Source organism: Calypte anna, chromosome 5, assembly GCF_003957555.1.
Source record: "Calypte anna isolate BGI_N300 chromosome 5, bCalAnn1_v1.p, whole genome shotgun sequence".
NCBI lineage: Eukaryota > Metazoa > Chordata > Aves > Apodiformes > Trochilidae > Calypte > Calypte anna.
In genome coordinates, this window is record NC_044250.1 from 888,519 (window position 1) to 913,744 (window position 25,226).

At 49.5% G+C, this 25,226-nt stretch overlaps 2 protein-coding genes across 5 annotated transcripts; one reads left to right on the forward strand and one right to left on the reverse strand.

Moving 5' to 3' along the window:
* Positions 1 to 780: 780 nt before the first annotated feature.
* Positions 781 to 7,906, forward strand: TALDO1 (transaldolase 1). Its single transcript, XM_030451082.1, has 8 exons — positions 781 to 983; positions 3,189 to 3,312; positions 3,823 to 3,930; positions 4,631 to 4,762; positions 5,165 to 5,340; positions 5,463 to 5,660; positions 6,902 to 7,047; positions 7,667 to 7,906. Exons 1-8 carry the CDS (start codon positions 887 to 889, stop codon positions 7,697 to 7,699), a joined length of 1,014 nt encoding a protein of 337 aa, XP_030306942.1. The 5' UTR covers positions 781 to 886; the 3' UTR covers positions 7,700 to 7,906.
* A 5,467-nt stretch (positions 7,907 to 13,373) lies between these two features.
* GATD1 (glutamine amidotransferase like class 1 domain containing 1) lies at positions 13,374 to 19,703 on the reverse strand. 4 transcript variants are annotated; one of them, XM_030451412.1, is made up of 8 exons: positions 19,548 to 19,703; positions 18,898 to 18,974; positions 18,407 to 18,512; positions 17,806 to 17,913; positions 17,145 to 17,239; positions 15,896 to 15,989; positions 14,549 to 14,660; positions 13,374 to 13,781 (listed from the first exon to the last, which is right to left on the reverse strand). In XM_030451412.1, exons 1-8 carry the CDS (start codon positions 19,603 to 19,605, stop codon positions 13,775 to 13,777), a joined length of 657 nt encoding a protein of 218 aa, XP_030307272.1. In that variant the 5' UTR covers positions 19,606 to 19,703; the 3' UTR covers positions 13,374 to 13,774. The 4 variants fall into 4 exon arrangements, with proteins under 4 accessions (XP_030307272.1, XP_030307271.1, XP_030307270.1 ...); XM_030451411.1 differs by having other exon boundaries at positions 13,374 to 14,042; XM_030451410.1 differs by having other exon boundaries at positions 13,374 to 14,045.
* Between the last annotated feature and the right edge of the window lie 5,523 nt (positions 19,704 to 25,226).

Below are 25,226 nucleotides of genomic sequence, written 5' to 3' on the forward strand. Positions count from 1 at the left end.
AAGGCACATCCTGTACACCAGGAGGGAAATTACTGTCACATCTTCCACAGCTGAAACAATACAAGCAAAACGAGGGGAAGAGCATGATCCAAAGAGCCTGTTCTGAGGACATTTCCAGCCAAGCCTCATTCCCGCATCAAAAGCACAACCACATTCACAGGATCACCTTCTTTAGAGCTTAAATGAAGCTGAGGAGAACCGCCAGGTCCAGGTGCCTGAGGAGAACACGAGCCTTGTGGGTTTAGAATGGTCTCTGCACCATGGCAGCACAGGCTGCAGCCCTGGCTGAAAAGCCATTTCAAGCCTTGCAACGATAAGGAAGGAAACGCTCAGCTCCTGCCGCGGGGTAAGGCAGGCGAGGAGTCCGGAGTCATTTCACAAGGCTGCTTCACGCCTCTCCCACTGCAACCCGCCCGCCGCCATCTTATGTCACCCGCACAGCCCAGTCCCGGAGAGGCCCCACGGGCCCCAGAGAGAGCCGGGTGCCTGCGGGACAGCTCTGCCTCACGGGAGCTCCTGGGGACAGGAGGGTCCCCGGTCCCCTCTCCCCCTGGCCCCGCGGTTCCCCGGAGGGCGATGGCAGACAGCGGCATCGCGCGTTGCCAAGGCAACCACCCCCCGACCCTCGGGGGCTTCTCCGAGCCGTCCAATCACAAAGCTCCTTCCTCCCTTTAGCCCCGCCCCGCCTCCTCCCCACCCCCTCCGGCTTGTCTCGGCGCCGCTGATTGGCTCTCCGCCCGCCCGCTGGGATGTGATTGGCTGGGGTGGGCGCGCAGCTCCCCCTCCCCCGGGCCACCCAGGGTTGGGTTGGTTCCTCTGAGGCGGCCGCAGCCCCGCACGCACCCAGCCTGCACCCTGCCCGCTCCCATCCCGCACCCTGCCCAGCATGGCGGGCTCCTCCGTCAAACGGCAGAAGATGGAGTCGGTGCTGGAGCAGCTCAAGCGCTACACAACCGTGGTGGCCGACAGCGGGGACTTCCACGGTGAGAGGCGGCGAGGAGAGAGGGGAGGGGACAGGGGGGGCCCGGTCACCGCGCTCCCCCCTCCCTCAGCAATGGGCGCGCCCGGCCCAAGGGGCGAGCGGCCCAGGGGGGAGCGAACCATCCCGGTGCTGGGGGGGGTTCGAGGGGCATCGAGGCCGCAATCGGGGGGCCCGGCAGCCCCCCCATGGGTTTGGGGTGCTCAGCCCCCCGTGGGCATCTCCAGGCCCTGGCACTGACGGGTGACAGAGCCGACAGAGCAGCTCGGGGGGTGGGACACACACACACCCCCACGCACCCTGTTTGTACCCATAACCAGCGTGGATTTGGGGGTGGTTGAGTTGTTTGGGTTTTTTTTCCAAATGGCGGAAGCAGTGCAGTTGTGAAGCAACCGGATTGCTTTGTTCTTATCTCAGGAGCAGGAGCTCGCTCCTTTCCGAGGGGGGTGGCAGCCACTGGTTCCCAGGCTGTCCCTGCCTCCTCCTGCACAGGGAAAACTTCTCTGGGCACATCAGGAGTGAAAAAAAAGAACAAAACCAAACAATCCCTTCCCCGAGTGCCTCTGGGTTGTGCAGAGCAACGCTGCTTGAATCCTGTCCTGACCTCCCTGTGCTGATCTGCTGCCCACCCCATCCTGCAGGAGGGAGGAACAATCCCAAAGGAGCAGCTGTCAAGTGGCCAAGAGCTGTACATCTGAGAGCTCAGGGTGTACCTGGGATGTCTGGGTGTTGTCTGGGTGTATTCCCTACTTGCTCTGGGTGCTGTGTACCTGTTAAGTGCTCTGGATTGCCCGATTCCAAAAGTCACAGAACATACAGGAGAAACTCAACTTGTAAGAGTCTGATGTGAGCCCTGTGGGGAGCAGGGATGCAGCCTCACCAACCACTGAACAGTCAGAAACACCAAGTGACTTCAGACTGTGCACCTTCAGGTGGTGACTGCCCTGGTTTAAGGCTGAAACCCCATGGATTTAAAGTGTTTCCAAAGAGCAGAATGTCCTGTGGGGGACAGGCTACCAACTTCTGACTTCAAAGGAGGCTGGGTGAGGAAAAGGAGGTGACAGACACACGTTGCCAGAGACCTGGGAGAGTCCTCAGGTGCTGCAAGGCTGGAAAGAAGGAAAAACTGTCAAGAGTGCCCTGAAATTGTGCCTATGCTTCAGAGCAGAGTTTCAGTGGGGTGCTGCTTCTTTTCTTAAAGCAGTATCCATAGGAATTGACATGTTTGGAAGGATTTTGTTTGCATGGAATGTGTGGCCCAGGATCAGGATCCTTGCCCAGGAGGGAGCTATGGAAAAGCGAAGCTCATTTGCTTCTACAACTTCAGAAACAAAACAAAGTTGCACTTTCTAACGTGGGGTTTCATCCCTGTGCAAAAAGGGTGAGGAAAACGAGCTGGTAACAAGCAGTTATGTCTGACATTGGAGTGTGTTCAGGAGGGAGCCTGTCTGTAGGAGCTGCTGCAGGGCCTTGCAGCTCTGCCCTGCCTGCTGAGTCAGGCTCTGCATGCCAGGCAGCTCAGCTCTGCTCAGAGCCTGCTCCTGCCTCTGGTAAACAACTGCTCACCCGAAAGACCCAGAGCCCTGGGCTACACCTAAACCAAAGGTTCAGATACCTCCTGGGACGAAGGAAGGAGTACAAGAAAGTCTCACAAACACACACTAGGAAGTGGCCTGAAACGCTGTGAAAAAGTTTTAGAAGCCAGGAAGGAAAGTTGCTGGAGCCCAACAGATGAGTTGGTTTCTGGGTCTAACGTTTTATACAAGCAAAAACCCAAATGTCCAAGGACTGGCAGGGAAGGGAGATCCCCAAGGATGTTCTTGGCTTGACAGCTCACTGTTACAAGAGTTAATTAGAGCATGGATTCCCCCCGGGATTCCTGGAACCTGGCTGTGCTGGTGAACACAATATGGGCAGGTGGGAGAAGCTGAAGGTTAGAACTGCTTCTCTTCAGCTGCCCTGTCTACAAGTTTCTTTTGGACAGTGTCTGTAGCAGTGAGTAAACTCTGCTGTACCTTGTTACTTGAGGCTCTGTTAGCCTTGTCCTGGCACAAGAACCAGGCAGTGGGATTGAAGCCTCAGGTCAGCTCTGGCACAAGTGCTGCTGTCCCACAGCCACAAGCGTTGCCATCCTCACCTCTCTGAGCAAACCCCTGCTAATTGCCCAGCCCTGCTGATTGCTTTCATCAGGCTGCTTTTCTTTCCCTAGCAATTGATGAGTACAAACCCCTGGATGCCACCACAAACCCATCTCTGATCCTGGCTGCTGCTCAGATGCCAGCTTACCAGGAACTTGTGGATGATGCTGTTGCCTATGGGAAGAAACTTGGCGGGTCAGTAAAGAGCTTTTTTTATCTCGGTAGATCAAGGTTTAAGCTGCTGCATTTATACAACTAATGCTGAATACTACCAGCAACATACCAGGGGTTTGGCCTTGTGTACCTGTGGGAGTGCCTCCTGCCCCCAAAAACCTCAGCCCTGAAAGAAAAAACTTCTCACTCTGGATGTGCTCTGAAGCAGCACCCCTCCATTTACCAGTTCACTTCCAGGACTGCTCAGGAAAACACTCTCAAGTTTGAGGCATTTCAGGAATCAGTGTCCAAAAGCTAATTACTGCCCGTGGTACTGAGAGGGCAGAGCATGAATGTGCAAGCAGGGCAGAAGTGGCTAATTGACCTCTGGAATTTAATGTTAATCAGGCTGTGAAATGGGATCTTCAAATCCATGGGAATGCACTTTTTGATTTGTTTTGGGTTTTTTTCTGTGTTTTGGGGGTGTTTTTTTGTTTTGGTTTGGGTTTGTTTCCCTCCCATGGAAGTAATTTTGTTCTTTGTGGCTCTCAGGTCAGAAGAGGAGCAGATCAAAAATGCCTGTGACAAACTTTTTGTATTGTTTGGAGCTGAAATCCTGAAGAGGATACCTGGCCGTGTGTCCACAGAAGTAGATGCAAGGTTGGCTTTTTCCTCTGGGTTACCCTGGATATTTCTACATAGAAAGAGAGACAGGATGTGACTTGGACAAAGATGTCCTTGAGTAGACAGCTCACTGCTATAAGGCTTGCAGGAGTTAATATCTTTAATTAGAGCATGGATTTCCCTTAGTTTGCTTGACTGGAACTCTGTGACAAAACTTTCTGCAAACAAGGAAGGCTGGGCTTGGATTTGTGTCACCTGCCTGGTGTTTCTAAAGCAAGGGAAACTTCACACTTGCAGTAGACTGAGTTTTGCTCATCCTCTTGTAGTATCTTCAGCTTCCCAGGAGATCTGGTTTAAGAGATCTTTATATCAAGACCTGCATAGGATTTCTGTTAAGCTGCCTGCTGCCAAGTCACTTCTAATGCTCAGCTTGAAAAACTTGAGTTAGTTTCTAATGCTAGGGATGATCCTATGATCCCAGGATGGTTTGGGCTGGAAGGGACCTTAAAGATCATCTAGTTCCCAACCAGTCTTCTCAAGGAAAGTCCTCTTCAGCTCTGGATCCTCTGAATCAAGGAGCAGCAGTAGCTCACAATTCAGCAACAATCTCTGAGAACAGAAACCTGCTGCTGGCATGGAAATGCTGATTAAAGTCTTTTTCAGTGGGGGCTGGGGGGGGGGCATTAAAAAAAAACCCCAAAATTCAGTTTTAAGTAGTCCTGCTCTTGTTCCAAAGGTTGTCCTTTGATAAGGAAGGAATGATTCAGAGGGCCAGGCGCCTCATTGACCTTTATAAGGAAGCAGGAATTGGTAAAGATCGTATTCTCATAAAGCTCTCCTCAACGTGGGAAGGAATCCAAGCTGGCAAGTAAGTACCTGGCATGCTGAGTCACTGCCTCCTCACAGGCACCCCACAAACACCATCCTGTCTTTAAAGAACTGTTCTGAAAGCTTTGCACCCAGAAATCTGTTACCAGGGCTGTGCTGCAGCTTTCTGTCGCAACAGGAGTTTGTTCACACAACAGCCTGGCCACAAGCAGAGCTTCCTGAAATGCAATACTGAGTGCTCTGCACTGAAGGAGCAGCATTAAATAAAGCAGTCTGGCAGTGCAAAGCATTTCCTGTTAGCTGAAAGCTTCAGAGCTTGTGAACTGGACCCCATTCCTAATTTAACTGAAGAAAAGCAGCAGTTCCAACCTGCTGGCTTGCTGCTGAAATGTAAACTCAGCAGGTGAGCAAACTGCTGCTTTAAGCCAGGCTGTGTCTGCAGGGTTCTGGAAGCAGAGCATGGGATTCATTGCAACATGACCTTGCTGTTCTCCTTTGCTCAGGCAGTTGCCTGTGCTGAAGCTGGAGTTACTCTGATTTCCCCCTTCGTGGGACGGATCCTGGACTGGTACCTTGCAAATGGAGACAAGAAAAGCTACGAGCCTGCAGAGGACCCAGGTAAACCTCCCCTTAGCACACAGCTTGAAAGCACAAGAGCCACTCATTAGACTGCAGTTTACTCCTGTAAATCCTCCTAGGAAAAAAAAAATGGTTTTGAGCATGCTCTGAATTGTTTGTAGGGGTGAAGAGTGTCACCAAGATCTACAACTACTACAAGAAGTTTGGCTACAAAACCATCGTGATGGGGGCTTCCTTCCGGAACACGGGGGAAATCAAAGCTCTGGCAGGCTGTGACTACCTCACCATCTCACCCAAACTCCTGGCAGAGCTCAGCAAGGAGTACAGCAAGCTGACTCCCACACTCAGTGTCAAAGAGGGTAAGTCCACACACAGGGCCTCTCTCTCCTCTGCACCCTCTTATTTCTTCTCCACCCACTGGAGATACGATGGGGTCCAAAGGAGGCAACTGGGCTGGTGAAGGGATCCAGCAGAACTCCTGTGAGGAAGGGCTGAGGGAGCTGGGGGTGTTGAGGCTGGAGAAGAGGAGGCTCAGGGGAGACCTCATCACTCTCTCCAACTCCCTGAAAGGAGGTTGGAGCCAGGGGGGGGTTGGGCTCTTTTCCCAGGCAACTCTCAGCAAGAGAAGAGGGCAGGGTCTCAAGTTGTGCCAGGGGAGGTTTAGGTTGGAGATGAGAAAGAATTTCTTTCTGGAGAGGGTGATCAGGCATTGGAATGGGCTGCCCAGGGAAGGAGTGGATTCTCCGTGTCTGGAGATCTTTCAAAAGAGCCTGGATGTGGCACTGAGTGCCATGGGCTGGGAACCACGGGGGGAGTGGAGCAAGGGTTGGAGCTGATGAGCTCTGAGGTCCCTTCCAACCCAGCCAATTCTATGATAAAGCACTGGGGATCCCCTCCTGGGAGGCTGGGGAGAGCAGGAACTTCATATCCATACCCTTGGGATGAAATTTCACTGAGTATCAGCAGAGATACCCAGCTGAATCTTATGTTAATATTGCATCAGTGGTGCAGTCAGCTCTCCACATGCCAACAGACATTTTTCCCTCCAGAGACTTTAGAGGAATCATCTGAGACTGATTTAATCTCCTGCCATCGTGCCCTGGTGGCTGGGAATGATGTTCCCAGTGCAGTGCCCTCCTCTTCCAGAGTTCTAATAAAATGCTCCTTGGCAACTGGGAGAATGAGCTTGGTGCACAGCTGTAGCCATGGGCTGATCCTTACAGGCTGCTAGCTGCCTCCTAGGCATTTATCAATTGAGCTTCTGTTGGGTGCTCAGCAGATAATCAAAGATGTCATTGTTCAGTATTATTTGCTGAGAATGCCTCACTGCTGCCTGGTGCTGGAAGTGCTCTGCCACTCAGAAGCAGATCCAAGGTGACACAGACATTGTATTTGAAGAGAAACTGATTATCTGAGGCTCCTTTCCACTGCCCCAAACCAGATCCAGGAGCATTTCCAGTCCTGCATCATCTTGAAAGTGGGGGTTGAGATTTCTCAGCAGCTGGAGACCACCAGAATCTTGAGACTGTTCTAAAAAGCCTGTATTGTTCTTTTTTCACAGTAATATGGTTTCATTTCTTTCTCAATTTCCCCTGCCCAGCTCAGGCCTGTGACCTTGAGAAGATCCACCTGGATGAGAAGTCATTCCGCTGGCACCACAACGAAGACCAAATGGCTGTGGAGAAGTTGTCTGATGGGATCAGAAAATTTGCTGCAGATGCAATTAAACTGGAGAGGATGTTAAAGGTAGGAGTTCCAGCACACTGCTGCTTCTCCCCTCTCCTCTCCCTCCAAGTACTGCAGCTAACCAGGGCTCCTCCTGGTGTGGGGAAGGATTAGGAGGCTGTCAGCAAGTCCAGTCAGGTTTTTGTAGAGCAGGGAGATGGTGGGTAGGACAAGGAGTAAACTGGCCACCTAAATGAAGTGAACTTGGTAAACTTGACTGCATTTCAAGAAGGAATTCATACATGCCAGATGTGCAGAGCCACGCCTGCTGCCTGAGGCCCAAGGCAGTGTTCATACCAGCAGCTGATCATCATAACACTGCTGTCAAAGTGAAAAGTCTGTTCAGGCCAATTCTGAACTCATCAGCTGTCAGCAGCTCTACAAGACACGTAAATCATCTTCAGCAGGGAGCTGGAAAGAAATCATGTTGGGACTTGGCACGAGGAGGCCCCAAGAACAGACCTGTGAGTGCAGCCAGGCCATCAGAAAGTCTGTCTGTTCAGGGGGAGGCTTTCAGAGTTTGGGTTTTGGAGGGAAAAACCACACACCAAGTATACCTGACCTTGTTCTTGCTGACTGACAACTACTGACTAAAGCACAGTCCCCAGCCTCTGACTTTATTCACTTCTCTCTTTTCTAGGAGCGAATGTTCAGTGCTGAAAATGGGAAGTAGGGAAACGAGAATTTTCCTGAGTGGTCAAAGATCTGGATGAGTGGATCACCTGAGATTAAATGGCTGTAAAAATGTCTCTACCTGTAAACATCTTCTGCTGTGTCACAGATTCCCAGGCCATGCTTTTTCTATCCATTTGCAAAGGGGGCAAATAGAATTTCAACTTTTTTGGTGGCACTTTTGTCAATAGATGCAAATTAACCCTGACTTCCCTTGCACAGTGTTCATTGCCCTGCAGCAGGAGACACCTGGCACAGGCTTTTAGCTTCACTTTTTGTATGAAATCCCCAATTAACAGCCCTAACATGGTTAAGAAGTTTTGTATTTCACCCTGTTTGAAGAGAAGACCCAGGTTGCAACAAAAAAGCCCTCCTTGGTACAGAACCCACAGATGCTCTTACATATGTGTAAAAAAATTCAATTACACAGCCAGACACCCAGCTGGGCTCCAGCCCCTTCCTTCCTGCAGCAGGGTGGCAGCAGTGGTGACTTAGTGGCTGCAAAGCTGGTGACTGCCATCCCCATCCATATGCCCTGGCTTTTTAACTGAGGGGGAAAGTTGGTATCACATGCAGTCTTTAGAATTATGTCAAATACCAGTTTTACCACTTGCCCAAGAGCCCAAAGCAAGGTGTCAGCAAGAACATGGAACTGACTGAAGCTGAAAATGCCCCTGGGATTGCAGGAGAGGTAAGTTATAATTATCCCCACGTTCTTCAAGCCAGCACTGTCAAAACAGCTCAGCCTGGCAAGCAGCTCCTGAATCATCTGGCAGTTGGTTAATCCCCAGCTGACAGGGAGCATGTGGCTGCAACTCAGGATGCTCTGTTAGAGCCTGTACCTTGTCTGGGGAGGATTTGCTGCTTTTCTTTATGCAATAATCATGGAACTGCTGCCAACCCTGCCCCCTTTTTTGTTTAAGACCTACCCCCTCTCTGTCCTCAAGCTCCTGCTTTTGCAAAAGAGCCAGAGCTGGGTGGCAGCTTTCCTCAGGAATGACCCAGCCCAAGTGCAGCACTCCCCATGACAAGCCCTGTCTGCTAAGCTGGGATGCATGTAATTATATGTATTTCATTAAGACTAATTAAATGTTTCAGTTATTAGTTTATATAGGTCCAGTTTCATCAAGAATAGACACGGGGTTCCTGTTTCTATGTAGACACAATATAAACCTGCCTGAACTTAAATCTCTTAAAATACAAAACTAAACCAACAACAACCCCAGACAGGCAGCACTCAGGCTGCAATATTCCTACAGACAGGAATCACAAGGAAATCAAGCCAAGGGAACAAGCTGGCCAGGGGGAGGTGACCTTTCTCCTGCCTTTCAAAGGTCAAACAGCATTAAGAGCTTTACCCTGCCCCCTCCCTACCCTCTGACCTACCACCTCCTGTCCAAGCTGTGCTGTGACTGTGACCACCACAGGCATTAACCACTGCTCAGGGAGCATCTGAGTCCTGCTGGAAAGGAAACTGCTTCAAATACAGCAGAAGCACCAAGGACAAGTCCTCAGGCTCTCTGCTTTGGATCTAGCTTCTGTCTGCTTGCTTCTCTTTTGCTAAGGACCACACACAGCTCTCCTGGCTCCTGCCTCATTTACAATTCACCATCCTGGCAGGCCTGGCCAACTGCCAGGCTCCCCTCCCCACTCAGCTCCTTGCACAACTTGCACCAATCCATGTGCAAAGACCTCCTGAAGCCCAGGAACAGCCCAGGGGGAAAGCAGCACCTGTTCTGGTCCACAAACTGAAGCCATCACCATAACCTCACCTGCCAGACCTTGTCCATCCTGCACTTTATTCAGCAAGTAATTCTCTTGATCTCTGTGGCTATCAAATAGCTCAGCCTGAATATCAAACTCAGAATTCCAGAGAATTCCAGCAGAGCCTCCTCAGACTTCTCCAAGCATCCAGCATTAGGGACCCACTGCTCACCCAACCCCCCTGCCTGGGCCACACCAGATGTCCCCATGCACATGGCATCACATGCAGGTGTCACATCTGAGACTGTCTCACCCCCTGGATTTGGGGCTGTGATTACTGACACTGTCACAGGGAGGAACAGGCAGGGGATGGAATGCAGGAAGGCTTTGAAGAGGAGACCCAGCCTCACATGGGTACTGGGAGCCCCAAGTGACCAATAGGCTGCACTGGTCTTCTCCAGGTGCTGTCTGCCTGACAAGTTGCTGCCCTTTCACTTTCCCCTCTTTGGAGCTTTCTCCATCAGAAACCCAACAGGGTTTGTCACCTCAGGTAGCTGGGACCCAGCTGAGCAGGGTCAGTAACACCAGGGGGTTCAAACCTAACTCAAAAGTTGCCCAAGAGACAAAATACTGCAGGGGGAGGGGAGGAGGAGGCAGGAAAAGGTGTCTGAGGAACAGCCAGCCCTTCCTGGGTGGTGCTGGGTCCCCAAAAGAGCTGAGGGGGCAGATGAAATGTTCCCTGTCCAAGGAGCCCTTCCCTGCTCTGGTAGCAGCTGGGCTTTCCTGCTCTGGCCCTGGGGCTTCCCTTGGGCACAGGCTAGAGGGGAGGTGGCTGATGGACCTGGCTAAGCCACAGAGTCCACACCCATTCTGAAACGGAGCAAAAAACCCAACCACATAAATCTTCAGCCCACACCCCTGATCACCCAGTCCCCCCGAGCACCTTCTTTATCCACAGCTCCTCCTCAGCTTCAGGAGGTGGAGAGATCCTCCAGGATCCTGTCAAGGCACAGCTTACAAACTCCCAGGTCCCTGTACCTCCTCCATCAGGACAGATGCTGTGTCCCAGCAAGGTTTTCAGCTATCACAGCCACAAGGACAAGCTCAGACTCAGCAAGGAAGGGGAAATAAAATGGGTATGTGGAGGGAACCAACAGATAACACTTCAAAACTTGCATTTTAAAATGTCCTTGCTCATTATTAAATGCACCCAGAGCCAGTAATCCTTCCCAGCCACAAGGACTGAACTCCCAGGGATCCAGGACTCCAGTTTATATTGCTGGTGTTTGACGGAGATCAGGAGGCCAGAGCAACTCCCCAGGCTCCAGCTCCCTTTGGGTGGCAGCACACCCATTTAATGGCAGTCACTTGGTCAAGAATTAACAGCTCAGAAGAATCTGCTACAGTTCAGGGCAAGATCCTCCTAAGGGAAGGGAGAGCAGAGCCTTTGGTCACAGCTGACTGGGAAGCCACAGGGCTAGCTCAGGTTCTCAGAAGGGGCACGAGGGCAGTTAACACCTCTGCACTTGGTGCCTGGTGATGGAGTTTGCTGGAGGCTGAGGAGGAAGAGGAAGGTCTGCACAGAGCAGTGCTACCACCCCTGGGGAGGCTGCAACACCTCCTCCTGAGATTCACAGAAGCAGCAACCAAGGAGCACAAATGCAAAGCTCCCAACTCCTTCCTGGGTGGCAGCTCCCATGATTTTCAACACAAAGGCTGAGGGGCAGGGGAGGGGAACACAGCACCACACTCACACTTTTCCTTCCTCTTTCTGCTCCCTGTTGCATTCTGTGATGCAAAGGGAGACACTGCTGCTCCCAAGGCTGGCTCTCAGGACCTCCTTTGTTCCTGAAACAAGAGCCAGAGCTGTTGGGCAAACAAGCCACTGCCAGTCCCAAAGCTGACACCAGTGGAGTACAGTCGTGTCTTTTCAGCCTCCCAGTATAGAATTTCACTTTAAAATTAGTCCCTAGAGATGAATTTAGAAGGCCTGGCCCATATTAGCCATTCCCAGAGCACAACAAACAAACCAGGCAGCTTGCCACTTAAAGAATCAAAGAGCTGCTTCCATCTATCCTGATACTTCTTTTGATGCCCTGGCATTAGGGAAGAGAGCAGCACCCCAGTGTTCCCAGCTGCCTCATCCAGCAGGGTGACGGGCAGCTCCCTGACACCATTTCGCATCCTGGGGACACCCACCAAGGGGCTGTTCATCAGCATGGAACACAAGTTGATTAATCAGAAAAGCACTCTGATGCCAGAGACAAATGGCACAGCTTATCCCTCAGCACCCAAGATGAATAAATCAAAGGTTTGGGGTTATTTATTTATTTTTTAAAAAGATTTATACTGTGGAAGCTCTAGGACAAGAATCTTATTTTTAGCATTTTTTAATACCCTAATGGAATGCAAGCATGACTAACCACCTCTAGCTGCAGATGGCAACAAGGACTGAGCTCAAACATCCTGGAGGGGATCCCTTCAAACTGCCTGTGCTGAGGAGAACCCTTCCCAGCAGAAAAAGCTGAGCTGCCCAGGTTCTCTCCAACACCTCCCCCTGGAGTCAGAGGATCCAAGACCTTCCCTGGAGTCAGAGGATCTTCACTGTCCTGCAGCAGCACAATCACAGGCCAGGCTGCCAGGGATCTGGCCAGGTCTCATCCCCCTTCGTGCCACTTCATTAATCTCTTTTTGCCCTGTAAGCACGAGCTTAGGCAAACCACAGGGATCTTTCCATTATTGTGAAAGCCAGAACTCAAAAAACCCCACAGCTGAGGTCACAGCCACATGCAGATCTTGGGCTGGGTTGGTTTGCCGATAGTTTGTGTTTAGGCATTCTGAGCACCCCTCTTCACAGCTTCTGTGTAAAACTGCCACAAAAGGCTCTTATTCAAGGTGCTCACTACCCTCCTTTGTCCCCTGCAGCTGTAGTGCTGGGGGAGGTGTTGGGATGCACAGGGACAGGTGCTGTCCTCTTGTTGGAGCAGGGATCCTTTGAAGGGTACAGTACAGGAACCTCTCCCTAGAGCTGTGAGCCAACTGCTGCAAAGATCACCTTGGCACAAAGATCAAGCATCTCAAAGCTCCTTTGTGTTCATCCCCCAAATATTTCTGCCCCCTGTATTGCAGAGCTGCTCTGATGGTTCTAGCTGATACTTTGTCTGCTCATCAAAGAGCAAACAAAACCACAGAACATGGTCCTGTGTCTGACACTGCGCATGGAGCTCCCTTAGTAAAAAAAATAACCAGCAGCTGGCTCTTATTAGGAACAGATTTCCTGACTGCTAACATCAGGGACCAAAGCACCAAGCACTCCAGAGCACAACACTGAAACAATCAGGATTTGTGTGGGCTGAAAATCTCCAGAATTTGAAGCTTTCAATTTGTTTGAGAAGCAGTTTCTGGCACTGGACAAAAGGGGCCTATCACGGGATTTAGCTGCTGGAATTCCTCTAGAAAATAACTGACCACAAAGACAATGAAACACCAAGTATCTGCAGGCTTTGCCAGAAGCTCATCCTCCCCCCAGTGTGCAAACTGCTACAAGTCAGGGCAGGTAGAGGGGATTAGGCTGCAGAACACGTGCTGAGTGAGCATCAGAGGCCTCCTGCTCCTGCCTCCAGCTGATTTCTCCTCATGTGAATCAGCTGCCCTCAGTTCTGAGTGAAGGAAACATCTTAATCTGCCTTTTACCCCACAGATTTACTCTATTTGAACCTGCAACAAAGCATTCTGTCTGATTATTCCCTTTGCATGCTCAACTCCAAGCCACACAGGCTGCTCAAAAGGAGAAAGAAGTTTCCATCTCACAGTTGGCTCCTCAGATGTGACCCACAGGAGCTGCCTGCAGTTCTCTTTCTTCATCCCTAAAATTCCAGCAAGGGAAAACCACAATGTACTTGCCAGAGAAGCATCTCAAACATTTCAGAGAACAAAACCCATAACCCCAGCACCACAAAGGAGAAGAGAAAACCAGCCAGGGGACCATTCATAAACAGCTGAGCAAAGTTTTTCAACAGGAGTCCAATAATGCGAACAGCCAAGGAAGGAAACAATGACATCTCATCACCACAGTGAGCTGCCTTCACACCACTGCTTCTGCTTTATTCAGACTTGAGCTCAGTATTTGCCATCCTGTGTCCCAGGCAGTGACTCTGTCACCCACCAAGAGGTGAGAACACAACTGAAACCACAACTGAAGCTCTGGGAGTAGATTTGGATACTGGAAACAAAACCACCTGATGGGTCACAGAGCTCCAAGTCCTCTTTGGGGCAAAGTCACTAAAAAACCAGTGTAACATCAGCCAAGGTCTTCAGCATCTGTATTTTTAGCACCAACTTTGCCTCTAACAAAGTTCCCACATCTGTAACTTCATGGTCTAGAGAGAAGCAGTGAAAAAAAAAATGCAGTGACCAAAATGCAAGGTGGTTTCTCCCAGTTGCACTCCAAGGTTTTCTTACTCCCAACCTTCATCCAGTCTATATGTGCAAAACCTGACATTGCCACTTCACTGTCACAGTCACTTCACAGTCCAGGACAGAACTTTAGAGATGTTTTATCCAGTTAACAGACAAGAAATTCCCTTAGCCTGCTGGCTCTTCATCCATGCTATTTGCAAAGAGCCCTGCTCCTTCATTTCCTGCTGAATGAAACACATCCAAACATGACACCACCCGTTAGTCCACAGCCAGGAAAGGACTTGAAACACACATTCACCTGAACAAAAGAAGAGTGTTGTGGTTATTTGTATGTGGGTCTCCTGTCTGACAAGATGAAAGGCAAGTCAAGCAGCCAGGTCAAAGAAATTAAATCCATTCAACTCCAGAACCCTAAACCACAGCTGAGCAAATGCCAAAGAACAAACACACAAGAGACGTTTCTCAACAAAATACTCAGTGAAACCTACTCTGCATTCTGCCAGTCCTGACAGACAGCTGTGCCTTTCCCAACCCACTTTACCTTGTTTGTTTTTTTCTTAATTATCACAAATGAACCAGAAGAACCAACTGAATCACTAGATGACCCAAGACAACACACACTTCAGCAGCTAACCTAGGCAAAACCATCATTTTGGGGGGCAAAACTCCTGAAATTTTAAGATGCTCACCACTGCCTGCTCTGTTTCTTCCCTCCCGTGCTCCTCACCTGACATTGCAGAGGATCAGAAGATTCTGGACAGCAGGAAGAGTGGAATTCTCATTCTGCCCTGTCACCAGGTGCCTGTCCAGCACCACGTGGACAGCATCCGGACTGCTGGCTGAACACAGGAGGAGAAAACCAAAACAAGGTTGTGTTAGTGGCACTTCTTCTGCTCCACTATCCCATCCCTGGCAGAACAAGCAGAGAACAACTGATCTGATCAGATTTGATGATCAGTAACCCCAGGGAGACACAATCTTGAGCCCTCTGTTCCAAAACCCCCAAGAAAGTCCTTCCCTGAAAGGCAGCAGACCTGGGCCCTTAACACCAGAGAGTAAAGTGCATAACCCCAAAGGTTTTCACCACAAACCCCTCCAATGATGCCTTTTAGCACTGCCATTGCCGTGCTCTAAGAAGTATTTTTAAGTCAGACAGAACCATTATTTTGGCAGCAATGAACAATCTTTCTTTTCTTCCCCTCTATTATGAGCCCATTAAGCAGAAGGTGGCAGCAGCTCATTTGAAAAGCATTAAGATGCAGTTCAAACACCCAACAGGCTGAGGGCAGCACGGGGGGGAAGGATGAAGCTCAGACCATGCAGCAATGTGGTAAAAGAAGTTTATTTCTTCTTAGGGAAGAATCCTTGCACAGCACTTAGAGCCTGGCTCTGCTTCCTGCCCCTGCCATGGGTGTCACCTCTGATGTGGCCACTTCAAAGGGTATCAGGTCAGTGGGTGGCACAACTCTGATAAATAAGGAGTGGTTTAAATCCCACAGGAATCTCACTGCTCTCTAAGGACAGAGTCTAAAAAATTACCCAGGAAAATGGACTGAACCACAGCTGCAACTGGGGAACAGAGCCATTTAGAGCTCGTTGTGTAACTGTCCCTATAGCTCTTCAGGATTGCAAGAAATCACCATGAAAGGGAAGAATTTCTAGAAATAATCTAGGGGGGAAAAAAAAAAGTGACATTTTTGTGCTTTTAGTTCCTCACATGGGAGATTCAGATTTTAGAAGTCAAACACCAACATTTTGACTAATAATAATTAATGAAGCTATTAGCTGAGAAACAAAACAAGGAAATACTACAAAACCAGATCCAGCTACAAGTAAAATATGAGTAAAAGGGTACAGAGAGATGAGAGTACTGCTCTGCTCCTCCACACACAGTAGTTGGTGGCCCTTGTTCTCAGAACACTTCTAATCCACCAAGTTCTTTGTTTATACCCAGGAACCAGGACCGAGTGCAAGAGGAGAGAGATTCTGTCAGAGTCCTGTTCACCTGTGCAAAAAACTCAGTTCCAGCATGCAGCCAGGAGCTGTGAAGTCCTGGAGAAGCAGAGTGACCTACCACTGAACGTGGCTCCAGTGTCTTTCACAAAATCTTCCACAATTATGGGCAAACTGGCAAAGTTTGGCTGCCTTATCAGCTCATACACAGAGGGCTGGAAAAGATCAAGAAGAAAATCAGTGTTTTGCTTTATATAAAAAAAAAAAGTCAAGCAAAACCAACACATACTTCCTCCTGCAACTTATTTTCATGCTCCCCCTATGATTCTCCCAGCTTTATATAGGAAATGGAACAGAAATAAAACACAAAACCAAGTAACCACAAGCAGCTTCTGTGGGTTTTCCACAGGGAGCAAACTGAAAACTCTTAGAGGAGATAAAACAGAAGAAAATAACAGTCAGCAATTTCTGCCCAGCAGCTGGGCACTGAGCAGCAGCCATGCAGTCAGCTTCATGAGAGTGCAGAGCTACTTGGCTACTGTGGCACTTCCAGGGTGCAAACAGCAATATCCTGCATTTGGCTTCAATAAAGAGAGAAAAATGAAAAGGACTCTGTTCTGTTTCCACATGCACAGGAGGACACTGAATGTTAAGGTTTCCAGAGCAACACCAGCTGAGCCACATCCTGCCTTATTTCAAATACTTTCTCATAGACTGTTAACACCAAATGCACATCAGGACACTGAGTTTTTGTGACACAAACTTCACTTCTTAATTTTGCCTGTAAATTTTCAGCCCCAGGAGCTCTACCTTAGAGATTTGCATCATTTTGCCATGCAGGCATTGGCACAGTGCCACAGGCTGTGGTATCTTTATGCCCCAACAGCCATAACAATGGTCAGAGATATAACTGTACACCCAATAAAACCCCAGCAGTATCTGGCTGCTTTTGGAGTCACACCCCAGCTTGTATCAGACTTTTTTTCCTGAAACTGCCTCTTTTAAAATGAAAAAGCACCTTGAGAAGCATAACTTACCTTCAACAAAACAACAAAAAGTAATTCCTAGAAGCCCTTGGCTATGAAACCAGGGATGTGCAGCAGGGATTTCCAGCACTGCACTGTTTCAGGGCAAAGTTCATGAAACAATGAGAGGGAAAACACTTCCCACATGGCAGCTGAAGTGAAGCAATCCCTTCACACACTCCATGCTGGGCACCCTTGCCAGTGCCAACTCTCCAGAACTTGCCCTTAAGCCAAGGCTGGCAGGGGATGATTTTGGTAAGATCAGAAACACCTGAAATCACAGCTCCCCACACAGAAAAAAAGAAAACCCAAACAGCAAAAGCCAGGTGAAAAGCCTCTACCTACCCCTGTCAGGCTGTACCCCTGGAACACCCAGGATTTATCCTCATTGGTGGCACAACACAAGGCTGCAACTCCGTGTCCAACTGCACAGATGGGCTCTGGGGAAAAATGAAAGCAGCCCCAGGAAGCTGTGAGCACCCTGAGGCAGCCAAAACACAGGAGTATTCATGAGATCCCCCACCTTACAGCATGAGCTTTCTGGCAATAAAATCACCCTGCATGTCTCTACTCTCTCAGCTGTTTTTCCACCCCCCTCCACTCCCCACACCACACTAAGAACTGTCCCCATCTTGCAAAGTTGTCCAGAGACCACACCAGAGAGAAAACCACACCTGTAAATGGTAAATGAGTCTTGATTAACCAGAGCCTTAATTATGATCCTGGTACATCCCACATCTGGCTCTGCAACCTGCCTGCTACTGACCTGCAGAGAGCCACTGGGAGGCAGAGAACCTTCCCACACAAGTACTGAAAAGCTACCAATAAGTTTTTTACACGTTTACAGAAAGTGGACAATTTTAAAGAAAAGATCCACATCTCTAAGGCAGCTCTTCCCAGCTCTGAGCACTCTTCAACTACACAACCACCTTTAAGGTACCAGTTTTACATGAAGCATGCAGTAGGACTCTTTTAGTTCAGAAAAGATGAAATGATGTTCACCTACTGCTCTCAGTGCTGAAGTGCTGCAGTATCTTTGCCAGGTACCCACTGTTTGCCAGGTCAGTCATAGCTCCAGGACAGTTTGGAATCAGCAAGGCGTGGTACCTGGCACCTGGAGAGGAGGAAAGGGTAAAATAATGGTAATAAAAGCTACACACAAAAAAAGCCTGATTATAAACACACTTCAGGTTCAACAGAATTAAGACAGGACCACCTAGGTCAGTCAAAAACTGTCTGAACTGCAGAAATAGAGCAGAGCAGAGAAAAATGTCCTTTGCAGGACAAAAAATAGATATTATTAATGAGATTGTCTCACCCTGGCAAAGCTTAAAGCCACTGTGTCTGCTAGCTTCTAATACAACAAAGTATTAAAAAACCAATATATGGTGTGCATGTATATATACAGGAGAAGGAATATAGGTATTGCATGTATATATAACAGGAGAACTTCCAATCCAAGATAAATAAGAAAACAGCACCCGTGGTTGCCAGAGTTTCCTCTTAAAACACACTTTGTATCCCTTTTCTGTCACTCCTCCCTGCAGACCTCAGAGACCTCCATCTCCCTGGTGAATGGAGGTGACAAAGGGTAGTGAAGCCCTCACCATCAATGGACTCCAGCTTGGCAGGGCTGGCGTAGGATTTCATCCGGAAATCCTGGATCCAGCGAGCGTTGCTCTCCTTCACATCCACAAAATCCATGGGCTTCCCCTAGGGAACACACAGAGCCTGGCTGGGATCACAGCACACACCTCCACCACCCTTCCTGAAGGGCAACTGCCTGGGATTCTGAGGGGCAAAACAGGGAACTTCTCCATTTTTCCCACTGAAATAGTTTTGATCGTTCTCCCCCCACTCTTTTCGTGTGACAGACACTGCACAGAGAAGTTCTGAGCCACACTGGAGGAAGCATGCAGTTCAATATTAACAAAATATCATTTTAATGAACTCCCCTAATATGCAAAACCAATCTGCTTTTTCATTTCCAGTCCCACCTGCACACCTCTGCAAGAACCTTTAATATAATTCTCTCTCATCAGTTGAGATTATCCATCATTTTCGACTGAAATCACCATAACTGCCCATTTTTACTCACCCCCGGAGTTGCAACTTGCAGATTAAAAGCAGAGCTGGCCAGCGTGAAGCAGTGCAGGAAGGACTGGGCTGACACACCTGAAAAAAAACCCACAATCCAGCAACTTAAAACCTGCAGGTATTCACCATGGCAGCATAGGGCACAGAGGAGCATTTATGTAAATAAAATAAAATAAATGCAGAGCCCGGATATAGAAGCAGGGTGTGCACAGGCTGTGTCAGAGGGAGCTCGGAGCACACACACCCAGCAGCTCTGCTGCAGCGATGTACACACACCCGAGATGCACCCCTGGGAAGGCTTTGGGAATGGGGGGGGGGGACGGGACAGGAGTGATCAAAACAATACCCGAAGATGGAGACACCCGTGTCGGTGACACAAACACACCAGGGCCGAGTGTGCAAAACGTGGGGACACACCTCACACGAGCGTGCAAAGGGCGGGGGGGACAGGCCTGAGGGGGGGGAGAGGCCCAGAGTCGGGGCGGGAGAGACCCTGAGGGGGGGGACGGGAGAGGCCCTGAGGGGGGGGACGGGAGAGGCCCTGGGGGGGGGGGGGACGGGAGAGGCCCCGGGATCCCAGAGAACCGGGCAGGAGCGGCGGCAGCGAAGGGAGGAGCGGGGACGGGGGGTGCCCTCCTGAGGTGATCTCACCGGCGGTAGCGGCGCTGGCGACGAGGAGGCAAGTGGGCTTGCCCAGCCGGTCCGACATGGTGTTGGGAGGGGTGGCAGGGCCGGGACGGGCAGAATAGAGGAGGAGAAATGGAAGGAGAGGAATGGAGGGAGAGGAACGGAGGGAGAGGAATGGAGGCGATGGGGGGGGGGGGGGGAAGGCGGGCGGCGCCTCATGAGGCAGCGCGTGCGTGCGCAGGGCGGGAAGGGGCGCGCGCGGCGCCTGAGGGGAAGCGCGGGAAAGGAGGAAGGGAGGGAGCGCGGGCTGAGGGGGTTTGAGGGGTCCTGAGGGGGTTTTGAGGGTCCTGAGGGTGTTTGAGGGGTCCTGAGGGGGTTTTGGAGGTCCTGAGGGGGTTTTGGGGATCCTGAGGGGATTTGAGGGGTCCTGAGGGGGTTTTGGGGTCTGCCGATGCCTTTTAACTCCTTCCAGGCGGTTAATCGGCACGGTGGATCATGAGGATCAGCTGGTGGCATTGATTCCTCCCCCTCCCATGGTTTCTTTCCCTGCCACAGCTGCCCTGGTAGTGGGGCTGTTCCCCTCATTAGGTTTTATATTGGGGTTTTGTTTTGTTCTTAGATTTTGTGTGTTTCTCCTTATCGCGGATTTGTCTCTTTATCCCTTATCTCCTTTCACTCGGCAGGAGTGAAACCCTGGGGGAACTGCAGGACCCACCCCACGTGTGGGGAATCAGGGAGGATGGAAAACACCCCCAGGATCACCCAACCCGGGAATTAAAAACTTCATTTATTGCAGGTGTCATTGTTCCCAGGTCTGTTGCTCACAGGGAGGAATCGTAATCTTGTAAACCTTGTTTCAGTTTCTGGATGTGGGGTTTTTTTCATGCCACTGTTAATTTAGGAGGTTCCCCTCTTGATGGTTGCCAGTGTATTACAGAGACATTAGAAAACGACAGATAAAAAATAAAGACAGTACAATTCTGACATTATTTTTGGTTGTTTATTTGAAAGGACCTAATTTCTAGCCTGGCTTCCTAAAGGAAATGTAGCTTATGCTACCAGGCTGTCTCCTTATCCATCTCTTCAGCCATATGTCCATCAGTCTCCTTTTCTCCCCAGAAATGTGGTCTGAAACTGTTGGATGGATGGATGGAAGGGAGCAGGGGCAAGAAATGCATGGGATAACTGCAAACACAGCCTCTGCTTTTCATACTTTTTAAATTTCTATTTAACACGTGGAGGGAAGGAAGGAGAGAACAGATGGGTGGGAGACACCCAAACCCAAGCACTGAGGTTCCCCCAGCTCTGCCCTCTTGGCACCACCATGGCACTGGTGTGTCTGTAGCAGTGAGGAGAAAAAAAAAAAAACTTTATTTTTGTTTGGAGGAGACCAAGTGGGAAGATTCCCCAGGCCAATCCATGGAGAGGGCAGCACTTCCACCTCAAGCCCTGGAGGTTTCTGGAGGTGACTCGAAGGAAACCTGAGCTGCTGGAGCATCCCTGCCACATTCCCAGCTTCTCTGGGAGCTCTCTCTGGACCCAGGAATGTTTCCCCAGCCTTGGGACTGCAGAAGAGCCTCAGCTCCACATCTCATCTCTGCCCACAGAGATCTCCTCCAGGCCTCCAGTCCAATGGCTGTGCCATTCCACACTCCCTAACTGGGACAATGGGAAGAGCCACCACCCCTCCCAGCTCCTCAGAGTCAGACAAGAAGGAGTTATTTGCTTTCCTGCTCTTAAAAATAATAACACAAGATAAAAGTTGAGGCCTGAGCTGTGGTTCTGCAGCAAAACCTCTCAGCCTTTGGCAGCTAAAGGCTGCCCCCTTTTTCCTCACCCCAATGATTTCTCTTCTCAGTTCTTAGGAGACTGATTTCCTGTTTTTTATGTGCAGGGATTGCCTTTGGAGCTGGTGGAACATGAGAGCAGCTGCTCCCAGGGACATGGAGTGGGAGGTCAGGGAATCCCTGGCTCATGCCAGGGACATCAGCCAGGTCCCCAGGGGGTGGTTTCCTTGGGAAGATGGATGCTCCTGGGTCAACAAATTCCAGCAAATTGGAGAACACCCGAATGTGGCAGGGGAGAAATCACAGCCTGGAGACCAGCCCCTAGGAGAGGGGATCAGTGGAGTGGGAAAGGTTTCCTCTCTGGCTCTGGAGAAGTCTTTAATTATTCCCCACCTTAATTCCCATGTTGGAATAACAACAATCTGCCCTCTCCTGCTTTGCTGGGGCAGGCTGGAGGGGTTTTGGGGGGCAAGGGCTGCCTTTTCCTACAGTTCTCAGTGGGATTGCTAATCCTAGGAAATGTTGAGGCTGCAGGAAAGAGGAGGATGAGGAAGGAGAGGGAGAGGAGCCACTCAGAGCCCCCGTGCACAGAGATGCTCCCGTGAGGAATTATACAGTATATCTGTGTGTGTATATAGAGCTCTGTATATAGTTTATTTCTCACAATCCTGGTAAGAGTTACAGGTGTACTGGGAATCATTTACAGTTTCACAGCATATGGAGTGGCCATACAGCTTCTGAGGTGAGTAACATACAGTGTGTAGAGAGCACACGTTCCCAACCCATCCACCCACCACTCACACAATGGGTTTCTCAAAGCTAATACTAGATTCAGCTACGTGGAAAGCCTGGAAAATGTCAGGGTACAGCGTTGGGTGTCAGACAACACTGTCAGTCACAATGGGACAAGCTAAACTACTTTTAATTTTCAATCTAGTATTTCTAGTCTACCTGCATTATTGCATTTATACGCTTTTTTTTTTGTTTGTTTTTAAAGTCAAAGTAAATAGAATACTATATGGGAAAGGAAAAATTCTTGACTATTTTAGGATTTGAGCTGCAGCCCATACAAAGTGTCCATAGAAGCATAGACAAGATTATAAATTCAACAAGGTATAAATCAGCTGTATAGCTTTGTGTGTAGGTAGGTGTCCATTTCCCTCCAGGAAATGCATCTAGCAGCATAGATTGTTTCTGAAAGCAAAATTAAACCAAACCTGTATGTGTAACACAGGTAAATATGTGTAAGTGACAAGCAGGTCTGTTTGTACAGGGATGAAATCAAGGTGTCACTCTGAAAATTACTCTCGTTTGGAAACCAAGTCCAGGGGCTGACTCAAAAGCCAAGGATGTCTTTGCCAAGGTAGCAGCAGGCATCTCCCCACTGCTGCTGGCTGAGCTTCTGAGGGGTTTGGATCAGCCCCTGGAAAAGTAACTGAATCCAAGCAAACCAAGAGGGAAAAACTAAAAAATCCCCTGTCATCTGGCCTTCGAGTTCCCTTTCTACAGTTTTAGTTTCTCCACACTTCTGTGAACAGCCTGCACCTACCAAGAAGGGAGTTGGTTTTCACTGGAGAGTTGAGACTGCACCTTATAAAGGTTTCAAGTGAAAGGGTCCTAACCAGGGACTCAGGAAAAGGCACCAGGCTTAAGAAGGGCTGCTTAAAACTTGGTAAAGCCAAATTATTCACTTGTTGGTTTGGTTGGGTGTTGTTTTGGTTTTTTTTTTTAATCCATGACAAAATTATATGGCACCCTTATTCTTGTCAAATTGCCCCAGAAATTTGGCTGCTTGAAGGTGCTCTGGCAAAGCCAGGGATAGAATGCAGGTCTGTTGCAAAGGTGATTAAAGATCCCTTTCTTCTGGTGGGAGTTTTGGTGCTGGAGCACCAGCATGTGCAGACAAAGAATCTCTGACTTTACTCTTGGTAATGCTGTGCTGGGGGCTTGCATTAGGAGACATGAAAAATAAATGGGATAGCCTGGGGATTTCAAGCTGGGGACAACTGAAGGAAGAGCAAGAGGAACGTGGTGGTTCAAGTGCTATTTAACCCATCAGGTTTTTCCAGCCAAAAAAAGCCAAACCTCATCTATTCAATACGAAGGGCAGAGAGTGCCCAAGGACTGCAGGTCAGAGCGTCCAAGCAGAGCCCAGACTGGAGGGAGCAGAGCTGGAACACCTGGAAAAGCAGTGGGCACAATCCATCAGCTTGCAGCTTCTCACCACTGGTGGGAGGAGATGTGACCTGACAAGGCCCAGGGGTCTTGCTTCATCTTATCCCATCCTAGCACCTCAGCAGCCTGAGTGCAGATGGAAAAACCTTTGCAGTCCCCAGTCCTGCAGCACGTCCCTGGCACAGGAGCTGGTTCTGGAAGGGCAGCAGAAATGGAGGTGATTGACTTCAGAGCCAAGAGCCATCTCTGGAGAAACTCTGCTTCTCTGCTTGCTTTGGTGCTGCTGAGGAAACAACCCAGCCAAGGGCTCTCTGTGCTCCCACTGTGTCAGCAGCTCAGTCCAGTCCTCAGCAGAGCTTGTGGCCAGGGAACAGCAAGGACCCAGAAGGGACCTTTTCCAGCTGGGGTTTCTCAGCAGACAAGGAGCACTCAGCACCTCAGAGGCTCAGCATCTCAAGCCTGAGCAGTCAGAGCAGATGAAAGCTTTGAGCATTCCTGGCTCTGCAGTCTCTGCATTCCCCTTAGGTCCTCAGTGGCTGAACTTTCCTGGTATCTTTTGAGTTGGGCTACCCAAAACCTGCCTCTGTGTTGGGGCAGGGGAGAGGCCACATCTGCAGAGCTGCTTGGGAAGGAAGTAGGGAAAGGAGAGGGAATACAGTGCAGTGTCCAAAGAAGCTGTGAAGGACGAGCAAGGGATGGAGGCTCCAGAAAGCAATGGAGCCACGGGGGGTGTAGCAGTTGAAGATCTGACACCAGCAGACAGCCCAGGACCCCGGGCATGACAAAGGCATCTTCCAAGTTCCATGTCTCAGGGACACTCAGCAGCACCTGGTGTCATCACCTGGGCTCCTGAATCCAAGATAATCTACCTGAAGGAGAGATCACCTTTCTGTCCAGCTACCTTCAGTTTGATGAACCCAGGTTAAGCACCTTCTTTTTTTTGCCACATATTCACCACGACAGCTAAGACACCTTATTCTGTGCTCTTTGCCCTTAATGCCACTTAAAAAAATACCTTCCCATTAATGATTGATCCTTCAAACTGACAGACTTCAGGGGAGAACTAATCTGCAGTTAACTGAGTCCAGGAGAGATGTAAAAAGAACCAGAGCCCAAAACCAGTCACTGCAGGAGAGGTGTTCAGGGACCCATCCGTGGGAGGCAGCCCAGCTCAGATCTTCTTTCTCCCTGGATGAGCAAAGGACAAAATACCTTGCAAATTCCCTTCAGCAGACAGATGGTGGCAGACAACTTGAGGCCTTTTTCTTGCTTCAGTGTTGAGCAGAGCCAGCAAAAATCATCTGGAGAAAGCCAGCTGGCAAAGGTTAATTTGGTGGCATCAGAATCAGTCACTGAAACAAAGTAAGAGTGGAGAGGGTACAAAAGTTACTGTGTCCTTACCAAAACTCTGAAGATAACAAAATCATTTTTTTTTCCTCTGCACTTCTCTGTCCTGTTCTGTGCCCTCCAAGAAGGGACTTGGTGATGGAAACTCCAAGAATTTCACCTTTCAAACACATTTCTTCATTTCCTTCCTTTTTTGGTTTGGTTCTCGAAGCAGAATTATTCTCTTGATCCTTCAGGGCTGTTGTTATTTTCAACCAGTGCTAAGAATAGTTAGAAGCATGTGGGTTTCTGAGCCCCACTGGCATTTCCAGGAAAGGAAGGGAAATGTTTAAGGCAGAAATCATCTCTCCCCAGCTCCAGCTGGTTGCAGTCACACTCTTGTTTCTACACAACC